The following is a 22,820-nucleotide window of genomic DNA, read 5'->3' as shown; positions in this document are numbered from 1 at the left end:
CGGACTCTTGTCCATCAAAAGCAACGATTTTTCGGTGGTTCGCCGAGTTTAAACGTGGTCGTACCGACACAAAGGACGCGAAACGCTCGGGTAGACCAGTGGAAGCCGTTACACCGGAAAATGTGAGTGAAGTGACAAAAATTATAATGAAAGATCGTAAAGTGAAGCTCCGTTAGATTGCTGAGATGACACAGATATCATATGCAAGTGTATTTACTATCCTTCATGAAAAATTGAGCATGAAAAAGGTTTTTTACAAGTGGGTGCCGCGATTGCTTTAGATGGAACAAAAACAGCAACGAGTCGATGATTCAAAAAGCAGATTATCGAAAAAAAAAAAAACGTTGGAACCATTGTATCACCCTAAAAGGTTCATGAATAAAAAAAAATTTTGCAAAAAAAATGTTGTTTCCATTGTTAGTCTCGGGACTTATTGATCCATGTGTTAAGAGAAAATTTAGCATTGGTTGTTCATTTCAACCACCCTACGCGCACTGAACATTTTCGGAAAGGTTCAGTGTTTGTTCATCGGCGAATTTATTCATCACGTGTCCTGCGAAGCGTTGAAAATTCATTTTCTAAAAATCTTCTGTTCGAGAATCATATCATCAGAATGTTTGCTAGTGAACTTTTCTCAACTGTTTTTTTTGCCATGTGAAATTAGTTTTAGTGAGAATCGCGTTTGTAAAAAATCAAGGGTGAACTTTTATCCAGTGAGTTTCCTGATTAATGACTTTTTTGTCTGAAAATCACTTGCGAAAAAATTAAAAAATTTGTTTTTTCCTTCACACTGGGTGACGTTTATTGTACATAGTACAAGTGTAGTGATCTTGCAATATTGTAGTAGAACTAATTAATGAATAACAATGTGTAATAGTGAGTAAATAGCAATTCGTTCGTTTCCCTAACTTTAGTTTACCCTTGTCTATCAATATACTGCTCTACGAATTTCAAATATCCGAATATCGGATACGACATGCAAATGCATCTATGTCATGAAAACCGCGAAAATGCTCCCGCAGAGACGGGAACAAAAGAGATAAAACCAAAATCTTTAATCACAGTCTGACGGCAAAGCAAAAAGTGAAGATATACTTGTGATGCGGTGTGTGTTGTTTTCTTGGGTGAATGCTGTGGTGGCCAAGTAAAGCGAAGCATGCATGGTTCTTCTAGTCAATTAGGTTATCTCTTTATGTGTTTTCATATGTAGGGTAGTTTACTTGTCAAAACAATTATCCCGGTTAGAAGCTAGCTGCGGGTTCGTGTCCCGTATCTACGATAACATTTTCGTGGTTTTCATTACATAGTGGTTTCGTATGTCATTTTTCCCATCTGTTTTCTTCGTAAGACACTGATCAAATTTAAAACTAGTACAAGACGCCTTAACAAGACTAAAAACAGAATATCGAGATTCAGATAATTTCCAGCCTTTTGGTGAAGTTTTCAATGTGTGGGCAAGTTGTTCCACGATTTGCGTGGCTTCTGGTTATTTTTGATATTTATTAATTATAAACGAAAATCAATTCTCAAGTGATGTAACGCTATCTGGGGCAAACAATCGACAAGAATAACATTTTCTAGAACACACATTCGAATAATTTTACAACCACAAATTACAAATTTTACAGTTTTCAGTTTGACTTTTATGGCTTTAATTGAGATGTTATAAAGGATACCATCAAAGCTTCGTGAACGGATAGTGTTGCCGTTGGTTGAAATTCCCACCGTTGGGAAACCTGTAGCCAGGCTTTTTCCGCACTCATTGACATGGGCGTTTGGAACCAACTATTATAGTCTATGTCCAACTGTCCGCTCAACAACTGATCAAATGATTGATTTCCGATGTGAAACATAACATCGATCAGTGTATGATGTTTTTCCTTGATGCTTTGACCAGGAGCTGGTTGCAATGGATTGATCTCCACATCGCTAACCCCTAGCTGCTGCATAATCCATTCAAAGTTCTTACGAATGTATTGATAAATCATCTGAAACCGATAATAATTATAAAACGTATCGTTTTATTATGGAAATACACCACTTACTTTCATGCTCAGCTTTCCAACGCCCGTGACCAGAATATCACTCACCAACATCTCCGCTATATATTCCGCATTTTCTACATCAAACTCCTCTTCCGATCGAACACTTGGTGTGTTGTGAATAAACGCATCGAGCTCATCAATTTTAGAGGTACTTGCAAAACTTAATCCAACAGCTTCTTCCATTTCATTCTCCAGAGTGTTTGCTGACCGTTGACTTTCCCTGGCTTGATTGATCAACGAATTGATTTGATCGGTGTGCTTATTATCTTCATCGATGCAACAGATCGCCTCGGCAAGTGTTTGACAAATCACAGACTTTGGCTTCATATTAATCGTTGTACCACCGTCTGAGGCGGATGGTGGTGACGGTTGTTGAGATGCCGATTCCTTAGACTGCCGTTGTTCAGCATCAGACTCGCTATCAGCCGCTTCCAACAGTTTTGAGTATAAAGCCATGTAGAGAAGCTGAATCAGTACCGAATCACCTAATGGCCTGATCTCGGCTGGTAAAATCTCCGTCAAACAGCTTATCATCGTGTATAAACAGTCTGGGATGCAGTCCCACATTTCCGAGAAGCATGATAAGGACAGTGACATCGCCTGATAGACACTGGCAGTGGTTTGCACTGCTGACACGAGCATTACAATGATCGGATCCAAAATTGGATAGATCAGATGAAGAATTGCTTCGAGCCATGGTGGTCGCTTCTGATTCCAAACCTGACGACGATCCAGACAGGAAGCCCAGTCATTCATTTTGCTCTTTTCCAAGGCGGAGATCAGCGTTTTGTTCACGTCAGACGTTTTGCCAGCCATAATCACAATGTAAGTAAGACCCATCAGAACTTGATAGTTGGTTTGACCAATGGGATCTTAAAAAGAAAACACGTTCGAAGACAGGTGAATGTGAGTAGATTAAAAATGTGCACACTCACCTTGCTGTTCTAGCGACCACTGTACAATATCGTTACACTCCAAACCACAAAGGAATCCTTCACACTTTTTCGACATGCTCTCGCGGTTTATAGATGGTTGTTTGGAACTGGGAATGAAGTTGTCACATGAAGGCAAATTTTTAATCAAATGATGAAAGATCATCGATGACAGGTGAGCTTCGCGCATTAGTAGGACCTTCAACAGTAACCACCAGTTAGCTTGCGGTGCCGCCAGCAAAACTTTCAATTCTAAGGAAAGTGCAGTATTGGTAGGAAGCTCCGAGCACCGGGTGGCCCAGTGACCGTTTTGATTGACAGGAAACAGCTTCGGCAAAACGAAAATTGTCCACGGCGTAATAAGACCTTGACGTTGATTAAACATGGCAATCGCGTTCACACCCTTTTTGGTAATCTGAAAACATTCTAGATTTTGTTAAAAGTTTGGCAAGTAAATTTATGCTACCTTATAAAGTACTCCCAAGGGTACACCACGCAGTAGTAAACAACAAAATAGCTCCTGGCATTTGGCGTGAATATCGCGAATAATTTTTCCTTGGTTGGTTATATTGAGTCCAACAAATGCTTCGCCGTTTTCACAAATTGCTGGGAGAAGTTCCCCAACACACAGCAAAATATTTGAAATATCTACCAACAATAGCATAGATCGGGCACGACTCGGGATGGTCTGAGTATATCGAACCGTCAAAACTGTCAGTGTTTCATTCAGCATTCCAGCGAACACCCGCTGCGCCATAGTGGGAGGAACTGAGTTCCAAAGATCTTCCTTAGTTCCTTGCATGTAGAGCCACCACATTTGAATAGTGTAGGACCCTCGTTCGGATTCGAAGAATGGATGTTGGCTTTCCCAGTGCAGACAGTCAGCATCTTGAATTATGTACAAAGTCAAAAGACGGCAATGTAGATCAAGTAAACGTTCCGCCAATGCTTCAGTCATCTCGGAGTACTGTTTATAACTCATTTTGAGAGATCCACCTTTTTCATCTCCTTTCGGCGGGCAAACATTCTTAGTTACACAACCAAGCCATACAAAGAGACTATTCTTTACTAAAGCTGCCGCACCAATCGTGGCCGTTAGCACAGTTAGGTCAGCATGATCCAAAGCTTCTTGAGACAAAGTGTGAAGATGTTCCAGCAGATTGTCCACCGATTTGACAACCAGTAATACGAACTTCTCCGGATCCGAAGACTTAACTATACCGCCACATCCTGCCGCTTCATCTTCAGTCTTGCCCTGGTGATCCAGCAGTACGTCATCGAGATGAAGTAGTCCCGAGTTTTTTCGGTAGGCTGCATAATATTCGTCCTCTAACCAAACAACGATTTTCACTGAAGCAAATGAAGCAGATCTCGGAAAGTCCAGCTTACCGCCCACAACACCTGGGCAGATATTTTCTTGCAAAACCTTTTGGTTGGCCTTGGAAAAAAAACATTGTTACGTGAATTGGACAAGATTGGATCGTAGTATTATTACTCCATAATATTGTAGATCTCTCTGGAGCAGGATGGGAATCCTGTCCATGAGATTTCCTTCTTCCATAACTTCCATAGTGTAGGGTTTCACTTTTACTCCTTTCAGTAAGGAAAATACAACAGATAAAAATGAGAAACGTGAGTTTTCGTTCGAGTTCACAACGAAAAGTAAAATAATTATTGATCAAACAAATCGAAACGAATATCGGCTGAAACAAATTTTTGTTTGGCCTACGGATATGTGCCAGTAGGGAAATCGTTTCCGACCTTGGCCTACATTCTTAATAGCAGTTGTCGGGCAAACTAGCGTGTCTGGTATTGCAACCATCTGTTGAATTTGCTTGAGTTTGAGTTTTCAGACATTCGCAATCATGCCTCACCAGTTCTCAACTCAACGCTTTTTACAGAGATAGCACCAATTACCTACCTCAGGACAGCATTTCACAAATTCAAACACCATTTATTGGCATATTCGGAAAATATTTTCAATATTCTGAAAATGGTGACTTTCAATGTGGTCAATATTGTTTAAAAGTGACAGCAGTGACCCTACGAATTCTGGGTTTGTAAGTGAAAAACATTGTTGACCAAAGCCAAACTATTTTAAATGTTTGTTTGTTTACTTTATTTAAGAGATTTTTTGATCTTTTAAAAAAAAATGATTGGAATGTAATAATTATTCAAATGCATGATACATTCTTCGTAATAATATTGAGATTGAGTTCTCGGTACGAGTAACATAAGAATATGGCACGCCCTCTAATTGCTTAACTTTGACATTTTTCAATACATGTGTTTTATTACTACCTTAATCTAGTACAATTTGAATCATCAGATGCATCGATCGAATGTAATATTTTGCATTCCGCATCTCGATCGAGTTCGATTTTCCATACAAACACCCCGATTCTGTATTTCGTTCGAAACGAATGGTTTCGATCGAATACGAAATTATGTATTCTGTAGCTAGATCGAACTCGAGTTTTCCATACAAAAGCATCAATCGATCGAAATACAGAGTGTGAATTTTCACATTCGATTAAAATATTCCGATTCGATCAAAGGGGACAGAATAGGGATGAAAAGCAACACTCAATCGAAATACAGAACGCCAATTTCCACATTCGATCGAAATAATCCGATTCGATCGAAATTCAGAATAGAGTCAGTTATGATAACCCACACTTGGTTTTATTATGTTATTATATAGGCTTTATTTAACAACCGGTTTTGACCGGGGAATAAGGGTTAAATACAACGCCTTGTAATTCATGTATATACGAAATCATTATGGATAATTCTTTTCAATGCTCTTTCCCTTGGAAGAGAGGAAGTTTTCCCACCATCTGGTTAAGCTTCGTCGTGCTTTTGTCCTTTGTTTTGCTTACGTTGTTATGTTTGTTGTTATGAACATCGTTATAAGTTGTATTGTTGATGTCGTTGTTAGCCGTAGCGAACGTGCCATGTTGTTATATATTCTTGTTATCAGTTCTCGCAACAGAAGCACTGAGATTTTAGAATAGCATTTCGTATCCTTGGATGTAGGCCTACCAAAATGGTTTGGTTTCTGACAGTACTGACACGTGGCCAGTTGATTTTCGTATGTCATCAGCGTTTTGTGGTGCTTTTGAAAATCAAGTCAGACCTCTCCAAACGCATACGTAGTACCGTACGGTACGCCAGAGAAAAAGTTTCTCTACCCCTCCTTCTAGATGGAAAGATCCTCACCGTACTGCATCATATTTCAATAAAGCTATCGCTAAGTTATGGGTGTGGGACACGCATACAAAAGCCATTGCCCTCAGCATTGAAGGCTATGTATTACTTGAAATTGTTAAGCAGTCGACTTTTTTATTTTCCAGCGCAATCTTGGCTACCTCCGATTCGTGTTCCTTCGTAAACTGCACGTAAATTGTACTTTTTGAATTATTCAACTATAGTTCCTTATAGGGGGGAAGGGTCTAACACTTTTGAAAAATCATAATAAAACATTTCAAGAATCTTCTGTGAAATTTTCAAGCCTATCGGAGAAAAACTCGGCAAGTGTTATGGGCCTTTATCTTTGCTTATCTCATACTGTGAAGAGATAAGAGCTCGGCAAACAGGTCCAAGATTTTTGCTTCGATCGACTTAAAAACTTGACAAAACATTCTTGAAATGTTTCATTATAAAAGAATACAAAAGAAAAACTATGATTTTATGAAAATGTTAGACCCTACGGGCTCCCTTGAGTAATAAATTGTTTCCATTGATTTTATAGACAAAAAACTTTGAAAGCGTTTTTCTCGAAAGCAGGTTTTGAAAGTCCGTGTCCATCGTCATTCAAAAACTACTGCACCAATTTTTTTCAAATTTTGCACACACTTTCTACATATAAAAAACCAGACCCCAACGTTTTCCTTTTCCTTGTTTGTTACTTTGAATTTTTTCGTGAAAACCACCAAAAATTAAAAAAAAATCAAACAGAAACGTTGGGGTCTAGAAAAACATCTACTCTATCTATGCTGCTTTGATTTGTTGACTTCTTATGAGTCTGCGCTGAGATATAGTGGACACCGCTAATCATGATTTTTAAGAAGCGTTCTCAAAAATACCTCTTCACCGACTTATTTCTCAATATTTTTCCACGAAAAAATTACAAAATGTTGTTCGAATGATGCTTTTTATCATGCAAAAAATTTGAATTTATTTTGTTGCACGATAACTCTGAAAAAAATTCTCAAAAATGATGTTATTTTTCATCATTTAGACACCTCCCCCACGGTCCTCTAGTGTAAAAGTTGTTTTCTAGGACTATTTCAGGGATAATGGGTTAGCAAAACAATAATTTTCGGATTTTTTTTTAAGCCATTTCACAGAATGTTTCCGATTTCCAGATTTCGCAGTTTCATATACTTCTGATCTGTCTGGTATCAACAAAAAATCGATTTTGATTTCGAATTTAAACTCCAATCTCATCAATACAAAAATTTTGTAACTCTCTCGTAACTTTGAAAATTAGTATACGGTACGGTACGAAAAATAAGTTGGCCGTACAGTGTGTATTTTGTTGTGAAGCGTGAACGTAATTTTTTTACGAACCTTCTTACCGACGAGCAATCACGTGCTGTTTGCGCCCTTTAAAAAAAAACCGTAGTTTTAAATCAGCTGTCAAAGTTAAGAAAGTACAAGAAATTTTTAATCTGTTCTCGTCCAATTTATTAGTAGTCAAATTGAATCTATGTTTTACGCGTTTTCGTAAATTGTGCTCTGTTATCAAGTTTAGCAGCTTATCATTATTGCGGTTAGTATCGTGTCGTTAAAAAAATATTGCTGTTGTATGGCTGAAATTCTCCAGAACAATCTCTCATCGGAATATAACAACAACAGAATCAGGTTTGTTTTCGCAATTATTTGCAATCTATCGCAAGATAAATCAAAATTTAATCATTGTGGTCGATTCCGTTATGCACTAACTCATTAACGGATTCTCTCACAGGTTATTTCGTTATTCATTTTTTTGGGGAAATTTGTATAGTAAAAATCAAACTATTTCAATATATTTCATACAGAAGACGGTATAGCTATTGTACAATAAAGTAACTGCTGTTCAATAATATAACTTGTATTTCGATTGTATTTTTTTTCCAGTTCCGGAAGCGCCAATACAAAAACTTAACTAACATACTAGCATGGCAGTGTATTGTTGGGGCAATACCGCCCATGGAGAGCTGGGTCTGGGTGGAATTGAAGAGGAACAAGTAACTGAAAGATTAAGTACATTAATGTAAACGCTTCTCTAAACACAATTTTCTTGTAGGTTATGCTTCCCCGTGAAATGAACTGGAGCCACGCCGACGGCGTGAAGCAGACAGCCTGTGGTGGTTCACATACTCTTTTGTTGACAAAGGATGGCAAACTGTTCGCCTGTGGCAACAATGACCTAGGCCAGCTGGGGCACCTCACAAACGATGTACCGAACAAGAGGCCACGTATGTCCCGGTTTAGTATGTCATTCTTTTGCCTCGTGGAGATGTAAAACAATTGTGTCCAATTCCGTTTATGCCACTCTCGTTGTTTAAGTTATTTTACCTAAAACGTTTGTTTATTTTGTTTGTTTTACTTTGATTACTCCAAAACTATGACTTCAAACCATTTTCTTAGGAAATTCCAATGTTGTAGAAGAATTAAGCTTACAGTATTTCATCGCTTGTAGCCAAGAATCTGATTTCGCTGACTACAGTTTTTTCTTCACACTAAACAGAATTTGTGTCATCACTAGAAAACTACATAATAACGCATATAAGCTGCGGAACAGCACACTCATTAGCCATCACAAACTGGGGACAACTGTTCACCTGGGGTTCAAATGCACTCGGACAACTGGGGCATGACCTAGAAAACAGCAGTTATGCTACGCCTCGGATGGTCAAAGCTATTGCTACGAAATCTGTAATTCAAGTAGCAGCAGGTCAGATGCACAGCCTGGCCTTAACCAACAATGGTGAACTGTACGCATGGGGAGCTAACGGCCACGGTCAACTAGGCCTCGGAACGACAAACGAGAAGATTTTAGTTCCAACACTTGTTAAATCGCTGGCCGGTATTCCGATAGCATTTATTGCTTGTGGCGGATACCACAGTTTCGCTGTTTCCAAGTAAGATTTACCAACTACGTTCGATGTGTTCATGATGAATTCAATTTTGCAGATCCGGTGCAATATTCGGTTGGGGAAAGAACACTTTCGGTCAGCTGGGCCTGAATGATCTCAACTCGCGGTGCTACCCAACGCAATTGAAAACATTGCGCAGCCTTGGCGTGAAATACATCAGTTGTGGTGATGATTTTTCTGTGTTTCTTACCCAGGAGGGTGGAGTGTTTACTTGTGGAGCAGGAACATTCGGTCAACTGGGTCATGGAACTTATAGCAATGAAATTTTGCCACGAATGGTATTCGAGCTGATGGGAAGCAAAATAACTCAAATTGCATGCGGACGAAGACACACGTTAGCATTTGTACCCTCCCGCGGAAAGATTTATGGTTTCGGATTGGGCGGAGTCGGTCAGCTAGGAGTGGGAGGCAATTCTAATTTCAATACGCCGCAAATAGTGCGAGGACCCTGGGTTAGTTAATTTCATCATATATGTATTATAACCGATAACTCGATCGTTCATATTTGTAGATCGATTCTTTTTCGGATCTCAACCTCCGAGCAAGCTTACCATCTCCAACTCAGCAGCTGATTGTCGGAAAAATATTCTCAGGGGGTGATCAATGTTTCGTTTCTCTACTAACGGAAGCCTGCTTGGACGAACATTCCGCCGACTATCGTCTTTACGCCATCGGAACGCAAATATGCTCACTATCTGTCGATGACAGCAGGAAACTGGCCATTATTCAACCAGAAGAAACCGTCGACATGGACCTGATTACGCTTGTGGAAACTGTGTTCAAAAGTTTAGCATGTTTTAATGCTTCTTGGCTATTGCCAGAAGACAAACATTTCTGCTGCACATCCAAACATCCGGGGGTGGATGTTGATGCAGCTGAAGCAGCCTTCGAGTATATTCGTAAAATTGAACATGACACTCTTAAGCAATTGATATGGGAAGCGGTTTCCACGGATTTGATCAATTCGTTGATGCCATCGCCAGCTGATGTGGAAACACTGCGTGTTTATCTAACACTGCCAATGTACCATGAGTTTATCAATTCCAAGAACTATTTGAAACTACATTCACCATTTAGTCAAGCATTTCAAAATCTGCAGAAAATTCCACACAAAATCGTCAGTCTATGGTGGTCGAATCAAACGAGGGAGTATTTTGAAAGGCTTGTAGATAATTTCAAGAGTGTGATACTTTATATAATACATTTCAAGTTCCCTAAAGTGGTCGGATGCGAGGAAAAACAGGAAATTAGGTACGAGCCTAATTTGGTATCGATGTTAAATATACTGGCAATTCTGTATAAAATCAATCACTTCGAGAGATCGCAAAAGTTGCCCAAACAGCTGTTCCATGTTAACGAAATCGACGATCTAATCGATATTCGTTTAGACTACGTTCGCTGGGTGATGGACACCAGCGGGAATTGCTTTTCGTTGTGTAACTATCCGTTCATTTTCAATGCATCGTCGAAGACTTTGCTGCTTCAAACGGATCAGGGCCTACAGATGCACCAAGCTATGCAGAATGCGGTAAATGCTAACTTTTTCGCCATGCTTCGATCCGACATGGCCGTATCGCAATTTATCGTGCTAAACGTAACCAGGGATAACATTGTTCAGGATACACTCCGCGAGTTGGCTCAGTACACGGCCAACGATCTGAAGAAACCTCTGAAAGTTCGTTTCCACGGAGAAGAAGCCGAAGATGCCGGTGGTGTACGGAAAGAGTTCTTCATGTTACTTCTCAAGGATGTGATCGATCCGAAGTACGGGATGTTCAAGACATATGAGGACTCGCGGGCGATTTGGTTTACCGAAGATTTCTTCGATTCTGAAGATAACATGTTTGCGCTTATTGGAATACTGTGCGGGTTGGCAATCTATAATTTCACGATTATCAATTTACCGTTTCCTCTAGCACTATACAAAAAATTGCTTGGTGAAGAAGTAGATCTAAGCGACTTGAAAGAGCTAATGCCTACGGTAGCCAATTCAATGCAAAGTATATTGGACTATTCAGAACCAGATTTGGAAGAGGTGTTTAACCTAACTTTTTCCACTAGTCGGGATTACTTCGGCGAAATGCAAACAATCGAACTTAAGCCGGGTGGTGAAAGCATTCAAGTCACACAGGAAAATAAGTATGGTTTAGCTGTATTCGTATTATTCATTGAACTGCCAACATCTGTTTATTCTCAGGGACGAATTTGTTCGACTTTATGTGGACTATAAGCTGAACAAATCAGTAGCCAAATCGTTCCAGCAGTTTTATGCTGGTTTTATGAAAGTATGTGGTGGCCGTGTACTTAAACTGTTTGAAGCACAGGAACTGATGGCGGTCGTTATCGGGAACGAGGAGTACGATTGGCTTGCGCTGGAGGAGCAAGCCGAATACAAAAACGGATACAAATCCAGCGATCAAACGGTAATGATTTTCCGGGACCGGTGAGTCAACATTTACATTAGTTTGTTTTTCGTTCAGATTCGCTGGTTCTGGGAAGTGTTCCACGAGTTGCCTTTGGAAGAAAAAAAGAATTTTTTACTTTTTCTAACTGGCTGTGATCGAATACCTATTCAGGGAATGAAAGCAATTAAGGTAAGTAGATTCGGTGCGCAATCGTACCAAGCATACAGCACAGTAAGTGTACTCAACATCTGAATTTTAGATATACATACAACCCACCAACGACGAAAAATTTCTTCCTGTCGCTCACACATGCTTCAACCTACTGGATTTGCCTCAGTACCAAACGAAAGAAAGGCTCAAGTACAAACTGCTTCAAGCGATCCAGCAGACTCAGGGTTTCAGTTTGGTATAAATTGTGTGCGGTGCTATGCGTGAGTGACGAGATAACTGTATGTTATGAGTGTCCTTAAGATAATGATTAATGAAAAAAAAACTAACGAACGTTGATCTATTAAGGTATTTATTTGTTTTATACATGCTTTTGATCACGGATAAATGGTGAAAATTCTAAACTACGATTCTTTAGAATAACGGTAAGAAATCTGTTTTTCTGGTGAGTTCTTTGAATGCGTGTTTGAAAAGAATCGCGTTTGAATTCACTGACTGAACCATAGGGTAAGGTGTTTCCTCTTGAATGAAATAGGTCAATTGCACAGTATACTCTTTATTGCTTGATGCATATATGTTTCAGTTTTAATACAAGAATCAACTATATAAGTTGATGAGCACGAGTGTTTTGCGTTGTTAGTTGATTTCTTATCTCAAATCGATAAAACTTTTGTATTTTAAGATTGCGTCCTAATTCATGTCCAAATTGAAACACAAATCTTGCATTATGAAATCATAGTTTCTTTCTGCATAATTGTAAAATCTTAAGACGATGGTGCTTTGCAAATTATAATTATATTATGCATAATTTTCTCGAATCGATATTGAAATATCTTTCTTCTAATTTTGAAATCCGATTGAAGAGTAACAAGAACTTTCACGTAGTTCGGCAATTTAATTTAGTACTTCTTCAACATGGCAATAGTTAAATAGTTACCTAAAGATGTAGCGTTAATATGGTTAAGAACAACTTTATTGGAACGAAATTTATGTTATAATAATACAAAGTTGAATATTTTAATTCTCGATTGTTGACTAGAGATTAGAGATTGAAAACCAAAAAAAAAAATAATACGTATTTTATTGTTCATCGATTTTGTTGGTAATAAATTTCGTTTTCATAACAAACCCCTTACCCTGCACAACCGAAAAAAGCGTATCCGATAGCCGATGTACTCATAGTTCAAAGTAAGTTTTTTTTGTTCTATATTCGCTTACAAGATCATCGTGGATTGAATTATCCGAGATTTGAGCTTGAGCGACCACTCCTGGTTGCTAATCCGTTACTGATCGGGCTGAGCTGAAATCGTACAGATAATTTCCAGAGGATCAGACCTGGGACTGGCCAATCATCCTTCAATGTACATCTACTGGTAATCCCAGAATTCGTTAATCAGTACGGGTGCCGGCCAGGCCCGGACGTAGATTAATTAAGGAATGGGAAGAGATGTTAGTCCAACACTTGTTACCAGAGGCCGTATAAACTACCGCGCACTCCACAAGTATCACAGGTGAAACATCTTACTTAGTATTGCGCATTTTATACTTGATTAGACTCCTGCGAAACAATTATTTGCACATTCATATTATTTGACCATACCTGAATCGGCCAATATTAGCCGAAAATAGCGTTTTTATTCGGCACGTCAGCAAAGACATGGCATTTCGGTGCCAATTTAAAAATTGTTTTACAAATAACTTTACGTCTGCTCAGCGGTTCAAGTTGAACAGTTTAAGTTTCACTAAGCAGTTCAATTTGAACTGCAAAGCACTGACGAGTCTAAGACGAAACGTAAAGAAAAGTAAAAACATGTACCCTAAACACAAACTAAGGTTAACACCTAAATGATGAAAATGAATTTATAAGTAATCCTCATTTTTGTTTACGTCCGTATCGAACATTCGTACGTATGAATACCTTCTCATGTACCTAAGTCAGTCTAGTTTTCACTCGAATGTGTATGAGTGCATACACATGTTTCCTTGGAAACAACACTATTCCGAATATATTATATATCAATATGGATCACTTTAACGAATCCAATACAAATCGAAAAAGACATCACAGTAACACCATCTCGTGATGAAAAAGGCTATTAGTTCAGTCATGTTAAACAGTGGTGCGTTTAGCGTGCACCTAGAAGTGAAATGTCAAAAATGATTGAGTATGATGCCCACATAGAGGTGTGAATTTTTTTATACTGAAGTGTATTTTTTCTGGCGAAAGTAAATATTGCCTATAAATAATGTAGAATTACGCTTTTTTAGACCTATCGTCTTTACTTTCAAGAGTTATAAAGTAGTATTCAACTTTGCTCGTGAATGTTATGAATAGTGCTGAAAAGACGACACCTATAGCCTACACCAGATCACTTCTGATAAATAGAATATATCAACAAAATTAAAATGAAATGAACGGTGTATTACAAGTTACTTTGATTGCGATATTTTTTTTCATTGCGTTCATTACATTGAATTTAAATTAACTGCACATTATCTTTTCTCAGGAAAAGTTAGAATGTAAAAGTAAATTGTCTATGAATTAAACCTTCATATACTAAGCGATCTGACCCTTGCTGTGAGCTGTTTTGAGAATAGTTTAAACTTTATGTCAAAATTTGAGTTTTTATATTTATTTTCTAAAAAATAGTTGAATTTCACCCATTCCAAAATTCGACAAATAGAGGCCCGTATTACCGTTCTCACATCCACTTTCACATTCACCTCATTTACATGTCACTTCACTTTATTTTACCTATTACCAATATTACGCATAGTGAAGTGATCACTGTGGTGGAAAAAACAACTTTTTTCAACAAAATGTTGGTGGCGTGATGGTAATAATGACATCAAGTTCATCCAAGTATTTACTTTTGTCTCTAAAACGACTTTCGTAATAAGGACCTACATTCACTTCACTTGAGTTCCACCGTGAAGTGATACTCATAATAAGGGTCACAGTCACTTCACTAGGTTTTCACCTTGTAGTGACACCTGTAATCAGGTCCAGAAAGTTTGTTTAGCACTGAAAAAATGTTATTAAATAGTATGATAAGTGCAATACAGTAATCATTATCACATCAAACATGAATACAAATGGAATTATTGTTCAAATCAAGAAATTGTAATACTTAATTCGGAAATGTTGGTAAAATTCTGAAATTAGCATTAAGATTAATTTGTTAAGTTCTGTGTGCACATTTCGCACACATTTATATAAATAGGGATTTTAATAAAACAATGTGTTCTCTTCCGAGTTAGTATCAGATTGCTATTCTAAACCGTATTTACAGTTTATTTTTTTCGTGCAGTGTATATCGAGATTTGAAGTTGTTTGGTTTAGTGTACTGATTGAGAAAGCTGTCACATGTGCATTAAAAAAATTGAATTGTATTAGTAACCTTTTTTGCCACCGCACTTTACTGCGAGGTCTCTCGTGGATCGCAAGAGTAATCCACATTGATATATAGTATATTTGACTATTCGTACGTAAACAGTAACCCATTTGATTTGAATGTAAACGATAATACGAATTCATCGTACTTTCGAACGTATCGCATTCGGTCGTTAAAATGATTGAGGGTGAATTATTGAATGTACATGTTTTACATACAACTTCCACATTACAAATTCTGAAGAAAGAACATGATAGCAACAAAAAACACTGTCCAACGACAAAACTAAACTTTTCAAAAAACATGATTCAAATTAAAGCTTTCAAAAATCATGATTCATATTAAAGCTCTCAGTTTCTTTAAAGTTACTGTATAATTTCATCCAGATTCGACTTCCGGTTTGGAAACTGTAGAAAATGAGTATCAATACTTTCAAACTGTCATACAAATTGATAAAAAATCGGTACGCATCCGTACGTGCTGGACTGGTACGGAAGAAGAAGAAAACGCCACCAACAAATTCGAATCAGTCATGGTTATGATTTTATTGCTCTGTATATCCACCGAAAAACAAAAGTGCTGAGAAAAAAATGTCCCGGTTGACCGGACCGGACTGCACATTACATCGAGTCAGCCAGAAATTATCCTCGAACGATATGTGTTAGCAAGTGAACAAGTGATACGAAATTATTTCTTGTCTATTAATAAACAAAAAGCGCTTTCTAATGTTTTAAAAAATTGTGCTCTTGTACCTTAATCCATTCGAGGAACCCATCAAAATTTTGTTGGTTTGGTTAATAAAATAACACTTACTGAAAATTTTAATAACTATATGACAACAATCAGTATCTACAGAAGCTTGGTTTTCGAATGATAATTTTATAATACGGACAGTCAGTCACGTACCCAGAGGGGGGGCCCGAGGGGCCCTGGCCCCTCCCGAAATCAAAAACAGATATATAATTATTTAGAAGGTCTCAGACACATGTGTTACAGAAATAACAAGACTGTAAACGTAAAGAAATGTAATACAATAACAGTTCCAGTGGAAAAGTTTTAAGTTTCTGTTAAAAACACCCGTAACAGGCACACTGAGAATTTGGTACAAAAGCAATCTTCAGTAATATTATTTTTTATTTTTGGGCCCCTCCCGAAATGAAATCCTGGGTACGGGGCTGCGGACAGTATGATTTTCACCGTACTCGGTGACTATTCATATTTGCCATATGAATTGTATATCTATTGTCAGAGTTCTGTAGTGAAAACTTGCATAAAACATCTATCTTCAATTTTTAAAAATAAAATTTATGTTCCGAAATATCGGTTATTTCTATTGGCCTTCTAACGACAGTTCCACATGTACATGTTGTACAAACGATGATGTTTTCTAATGAAGCTGTCAAAATACATAGAAATGTTTATTCTCCAGTGAAGTTTTATTTATTTGTAGTTAAAATTCGAATAATCAAAAAAAATTCTGTTGCAATTAGAAAAAAAACATTGATTTCTATCAACCAGAATTTCAACCAATATTTTTGATATTCCGCTTGAGAATAAATCTAAGTTTTTTGCTTTCAGAATGACCTACAGATTGATAATATTGACTTTACTTCTTGACACCGCTCTGAATTTCTCTGGCCGTTTTTTCAACCTTTCCATTTGTTTAAACCTTTAATTTCGTTTACGAAAATTGATGACATAGCTCATTTAACTCATCTAAATATAGTTAAGTATTGAAGAAATTAAAGGTTTACTTTTTATGCACAAGTTGAATGAATGCAAAAGTTTTACCCATTCCGTAGGTTTGTTTATGGAAAAAATACTATGTTAGTAACTATATCCGCATTTTATACTCGATTCCTATATTGCTCTATGTGATATTTTGCTAACATAATCGTTTTCTTGGTCCAAAATGTGAAGTTTTCATCAAAAAATTACACGTAGCAAAAATTATGTTGATACGTCAGATACAACAAGAGATATTCAAGATCAAAATCTTATCACTCTCCTAAAGCGTAAATTTTGAATAGACGTCCCATAGTAGAGCAAGATGTATCCACCATAAAAATATTAAACCACTAACATATTTTGGAAAAAAACTAAATTCTTGCCATGTATCTTTGTTCATATGAGAAGTAATTCAAAATCCGAATGTACACGTTTTATTCATATCGATTTGAAATCAAGTGAAAATAAAACATATAATTCCATTTCCACACGGAAAGTCTGTATAAGCTAAAATTTAGCGTGTACTGCTCTAAATTGTACTGCAATGTTTTCCGCTAGGTATCGCCACCATACAGTTGCTATCTGACATTCCGTTTTAGAGTGTCACTTATTTTACTTCTTCAGGTTGTCTACGAATTTTCGTAACACCCTATATACGGTAGAGCTACAACAGCTTGTTGCATTATATTTTGCGAAAACTGCCGACAATCGCCAAGTTGATTAGACGTCAGTACACGGTGGAAGTTCATTCGGTAAACACGTAAACTCAGGTTTGTGCGGTACGGTTCGCTGGATGCGCAGTAGCGCAGAGCACACAATATTTACCAACCAATCAGCTTGAGAAAAGTGTTGTGACGTTGTCACTGAATGTGGGCTACCATACCTAAGTGGAAAAATATATTGTGCAAAATTTCGCAGCTCGTTTGTTCCGTTCCATCAAATTTAGTGTGCAGTTGCGTCATTTTAGGCTACTGCAGCCACTTGGTACTAAGAAACGAGGTGTATAATAGTTTTGTGGTGGATCACACTGTGGTAGAGTTCCCCTTTTGGTGTGAATCAGCTGACATTTTTGCCATTCTAGATTTGCCTGCGGTTCAAGGTTTAAATCGATAATGTCCTTTCACGGCAATGATGTATCTCAGCGCTTTCACAGTTTGTAGTGGCTGTAGTGAGTGGCAGTACAAATTCTGTTCATATTTCATCGGAGCTGCATCGGAACAAACGTTTCATTACCGACAATTATAGTTTACGAATCTTTGATGTTCGCTAGAAAGTTTTGTTTCTGCAGCAAATTTACGTGCCATTCGTGTCATTCTGCCATGGCACAAGATCTTATTGTAAATTTGTCAGTACCTATTTCATTTATTGATCTATCAGACGTAACGTTGCCCTGTTGAAAATGTTATTCAGGACTCTACCGACACGGTTAGAATCAGAAGAGTCAAGGTTTCAATCTGAAATCTTGAATCCCAGACAGGTGAGCTACTCGTGAATGATTTATTGTCAGATGGCTTGAATCGTGAATAACATTCATCAATAACATTTATTGAAAAAAAAATCATCTAAAGTAGTGCGTTGTAGTTCGTTGTTGTCAATGTCGGTACACAGTATTGTTTCGGTACACAGTATTGTTTCACAATAATCTATAATGTAATTACAGATATTTCCTGTTGGTTCAAACAATTATTTATAAACACTAATAGACCGAACTACACTCGTACGCAACTTCTGGTATACTGACCTTCCCGATCAACAAGTTTATATCAGGAAAAAAATGTAACAAATTCTGATATTAGTTTTGCCTTGCTTGTATTTAAAATACAACCTTTGAAGAAACGATTATCCAAGTTTCAATTTCAATTCTCAAGATAATATTCACCGTAGGTTCTCGTCAATCAAAACATGCTACATGTATATGAAACTTGTACCTCGAACTATGTACAATTCTTGTCCGACCAGACGCTTTGAAGAAACGGTTCTGTTCGGTTGGACAAATGAAACAATGATAATTTTACGTAATCAGTATTTGCCTTTTAATTAAGTGAGTAAGTGAAGACTCCGCTCTCCACTGTGGCAGTGCCTTCGCGAGACTTGCTGCGTTGAATAACATTATTCAATCCAGATCGACGGAACAAAGCTTGTTTAGCGGCACTCGTTACTGAATCGTCAACAATATGCATCGCTGGCTTATTTGTCTACCAGTCGACCGGTATACGAAACACGTGGAACTAATTGATCGCTAACCATTTTATAAGCAGCTTACATACCAAGTCGATGATACTTATTAGAAAAGATAATTAATTGTGTCTGTGCGACAGAAAGGTGTTTGCTGAAGAAATCGTGAGTTATTTCTTCGGAAAACGAGTGTCTCAGAATTGAAGTGTTTTTTCAGCTAAAAGAAAAAATAGCATAATAGAATTCGTAAACATGAAGAAAAAAAACTTATTGAAGGTGTACTACTAAACAGTGCCAAATGAGCATTTGAATATTTCTGGATACCACGGTGATACAAAAAAAATAAAGAAAAATTCTGGAATGAAAACCTATGCTGCTGCAGTGGCCGGCAGTTTGTCGGTCATGATGAGTCAACCCGTGTTGGGTTCCCTGGTTCTGGATTCAGCCAACGACACCAGCGGACAATCTTCAGATGATGATCATGACAGCGATCAAGCGACCATTTCGATGGACAATCTCTACCCGGCACTGGTCCAATGCTTTGCGATTATCATTTGTGGGTGAGTAATTTTGCAGATATTTGGTTAATCGAACATATTTTTCACAATTTAAAAACCCACTTTCGATCAAATAAATTTTAGTCTCTTCAATACCTTCAACACCCCAAATAGAAACGTTTAAGTTTTCAATGAAAATTGTCTCCAACTAGCAATAATCTGCCAGAGATAGTCATGTCTGCAGAATCGTTTGCAACGATGATTTGCAATTCACAGTTTTATCTTGAATGTTTCACACAATATTTGCAAAGGAAGTGGCTGTGAATCACCAGCGATTTAAATGCGTTCTTACTTGAACAGAGGCAAACGAGCTCACTTATTTGCGACTGTCGCGAGAGGGTAAAAGGATTAGGGCTAGAAGCTTTGTCAACTAGTAAGCTGTATTCGTCTGATAATTTTCTAATTCGCAGAAAATTTGTGCAAATGAAAGTGCATGATGTCTCTACATTAGATTGCACTCTTCACGAAATCATGAGCAGCGCAATTTCAAATTGAAATATTATCGGAAATCATTTCTTGTTTGTTTTAGTTTTATTTTTGTCTAAGAGACCGTTAAATTCACCTAATGTATTAATGATGCAACTTCCATTTCGGAGTAATTTATCCCGTCCTTTCAGTGGCGGTAGTGAGCTCAGTTCGTCTGCGTCCTTCAACAATCTTTTTTCGAATGGCGATTCGTCTCCAATTTTCCCAAGTACCTAGTATATTACGAACTTAAAAAGTGTCATACATTATTGTTAAATGCATGTTTTATGTCGTGAGAATGTGAAAGTGATGGTACTGTAAGGTAACTTTCATCCTCACGAGCTCACGAATTTCATCACTAAACAGACTGTATTGATGCTTTGTTCAATGTTTATATGATCAAAAGGTTGCGAATGTGCAATGGAAGATTAAACGGGTTCTTTGATGTGCCTAAAGAGTTTTCGACGTGAAAATTTCATAAGGTCACATAAACCAATGAGAGTTTTTCTTTGCTTAATTTCTCTTAATAACTCCTTAAATTCCACGTTTACTTGCAAAATATTCGTGTAGAATGAAAGACAATTTTTTTATTTTACTAACGATACCAAATATATAATCAAAATTTATCTTTGATATAATAACGCAGATATACACACTAAATTCCTCTTTCGATGTTCAGTAACTTTTTTTCTGTCTGTAAAACTGATCCAATTGACTGATCTGCCAATGAATTACAGGATTTCGGTAAATTCAATTAAAACTTTTCGGAATATACGGTTTTATTTTACTGACATGATCTGATAACATCAAAATGTGACCACACTTTCCTAATTCAGTGAAAAATTTGCCAAATTTCGGTGAATCAATTAATAATGATGAAGAACTTCAGTGAACATTACTGACTACTTCGGTAAGAATCATATCTGTCAAATTGATTTATTTTAGGAAGTGAAGAAGTAAAAACTTAACCTGGCCTACCTAAAATTGTACGAAAAACACTCATTTCTTTATAACTCCTGTAATTTCCTGATGCTAAGCAAGATATTCAGTATATACACTTTTAATGCAATCTAAAGTCCATATTTCAGCTCTACCGTCAACTATTATCAAAACGCCCTCGGAATCGTAGAGCCTAAGCAAGTTATATGATCAATGATTAAATCGCAATTATAATATTAGTATCAATCATTATTGAATCTAGCAATAATAAAAAAATTAACATGTTGGACGAAAATTTTACATAAGTTATCTTATTTTAGTTGATGTGTCCCTTAATTTTACGAGTCTCAGTGAAATTTACCGAAAAACAGTAACAGTCTACAAAGTTCGTTTATTTATGTATTATTTGTAAATTTCATCGAAAGTCGGTAATGAATGACGAACAAGTCAGTATAATTTTGACAGGAGGATGTTCAGAGAAACGTTACCGATAGTTCAGCAAATGAAACTTTTACTGAACTGATTACTGAAAAGTCAGCAGTTTGAAAGTCAGTGAAATTTCACTGACATCCATAAATATGATTTGGTGTGTAGTCGAGAGAGAAAGTAAACCAAGAGAATCTGTTACTTGTTTTTAGGCCCTTTTGAAATGTTTTCGTTGAACTGCTTTCAGTTTCATAATTCATATACATATAAATCCTTGAATGCATGTATGCAATGCAATGTTCGAATTTCCTCATAATTTTGCTGTATAGTTTTTATTCTTCTGCACAGCATACGTGTAGGAGCAGTTAGGCTCAGAACCATCTTCCCCAGGGCGAGTTTTGAAAAGGCCCCTATGGTGAATTGAGCCGTTTTTACGCCAAAATATACTTTTTTTCAGATCATGCGGCTCATTGTAAAATTCAAATAGTGTTTGCTTTACAAAAGTTTAGTTTATTTATCAAATTTTTCAGCTCTATTCATAATATTGTAGTATTCATTGAAAAATATTTTAACCTGTACTATTATTCAAAGGATCAAGGTACTCAATGGAAACGTTTTTAATAGGGGGAATGGGAATGCCAACTATCTACTATTACCAATATGTGGACTTTCTCCCACCTATGGGAACCAATCGCATACATTTGTGCCCATTCTTTCGGTGCTACCGGAACCAGGAAACTAAGACTGACCAAATCAAAGTCATTTTGTTTAAACAAAAACAAACTAGATCTATTAATTTGAGCAGTTTTAATACCAATCTTGAGATTGCGTAAACTTTTGTGTCGTCTAGCCATCTCTGAGAAAATTAAGTGTAAATTTTTCTATATTTCTATTTCTATTTCTATTTTAAAACAGTTTTTCCCGGAACTAGAAGTTGACCAACTCGTGATTGGTTGAAATTGGTATAAGCAAGCATTTGGTTTTGAAATTAGTTTTACTGAAGAATGAAATAAGTGTTGTCAGGATCACCGACATTAGATTGTTTTGTTTTTAATGTAGAAGAAGCTGATGCCGTTTTTCATTGGAAAACACTGGTGGCGCTCTGATTTGGCACTTTCCAGCAGAAATGCAGTATTCTGACGTTATTTTATTGCCATTTCTGCTCACCAGAGCAATCCATACCACCAGTGTTTTTCAATGAAAAACGCCATGAGTGTGCTTAGTTATTCACTGTTTGCTATAATCTGTAAATGAAATAAATATGAAGTGAAAATCATTACTTTGCAATCGAAACATTTCGAAAAATCAGAACTCAAGTTCAACCTTTTATAACTTCCATACACTCAATATAATAATCATGTTATAGTTACGTGAAAAGTTATGTGAATATTTTCCACCCTACTTTTCACGTAGGTTTTAATGGACTGGCATTTAAAAAC

General features: G+C 37.0%; 3 protein-coding genes across 5 annotated transcripts in view; 2 read left to right on the top strand and 1 right to left on the bottom strand.

Annotated features, from left to right (window-relative positions):
* Positions 1-306: 306 nt before the first annotated feature.
* LOC131438241 (uncharacterized) lies at positions 307-4,620 on the bottom strand. Its single transcript, XM_058608115.1, has 5 exons — positions 4,473-4,620; positions 3,444-4,415; positions 2,981-3,392; positions 2,046-2,917; positions 307-1,988 (listed from the first exon to the last, which is right to left on the bottom strand). Exons 1-5 carry the CDS (start codon positions 4,545-4,547, stop codon positions 1,644-1,646), a joined length of 2,676 nt encoding a protein of 891 aa, XP_058464098.1. The 5' UTR covers positions 4,548-4,620; the 3' UTR covers positions 307-1,643.
* A 3,000-nt stretch (positions 4,621-7,620) lies between these two features.
* Positions 7,621-12,770, top strand: LOC131436348 (probable E3 ubiquitin-protein ligase HERC4). 3 transcript variants are annotated; one of them, XM_058605019.1, is made up of 9 exons: positions 7,621-7,754; positions 8,102-8,211; positions 8,271-8,457; positions 8,715-9,108; positions 9,161-9,575; positions 9,635-11,262; positions 11,321-11,546; positions 11,604-11,717; positions 11,788-12,770. In XM_058605019.1, the coding sequence occupies exons 2-9, from the start codon at positions 8,143-8,145 to the stop codon at positions 11,938-11,940; spliced, it is 3,186 nt and encodes a 1,061-aa protein (XP_058461002.1). In that variant the 5' UTR covers positions 7,621-7,754; positions 8,102-8,142; the 3' UTR covers positions 11,941-12,770. The 3 variants fall into 3 exon arrangements, with proteins under 3 accessions (XP_058461002.1, XP_058461003.1, XP_058461001.1); XM_058605020.1 differs by having other exon boundaries at positions 7,627-7,846; positions 8,271-8,442; XM_058605018.1 differs by having other exon boundaries at positions 7,627-7,846.
* Positions 12,771-18,703: 5,933 nt separating this feature from the next.
* The window catches only part of LOC131434975 (integral membrane protein GPR155), a 36,916-nt gene continuing 32,799 nt past the window's right edge, over positions 18,704-22,820 (top strand). Inside the window, exon 1 of the mRNA XM_058602358.1 lies at positions 18,704-19,554. Coding sequence (XP_058458341.1) covers positions 19,355-19,554 — 200 coding nt within the window. The 5' untranslated portion in view covers positions 18,704-19,354. The remainder of the gene's footprint in view (positions 19,555-22,820) is intronic.

This window comes from Malaya genurostris, chromosome 3, assembly GCF_030247185.1.
Source record: "Malaya genurostris strain Urasoe2022 chromosome 3, Malgen_1.1, whole genome shotgun sequence".
NCBI classification, from domain to species: domain Eukaryota; kingdom Metazoa; phylum Arthropoda; class Insecta; order Diptera; family Culicidae; genus Malaya; species Malaya genurostris.
This window is presented reverse-complemented; position numbering and strand designations above follow the sequence as displayed.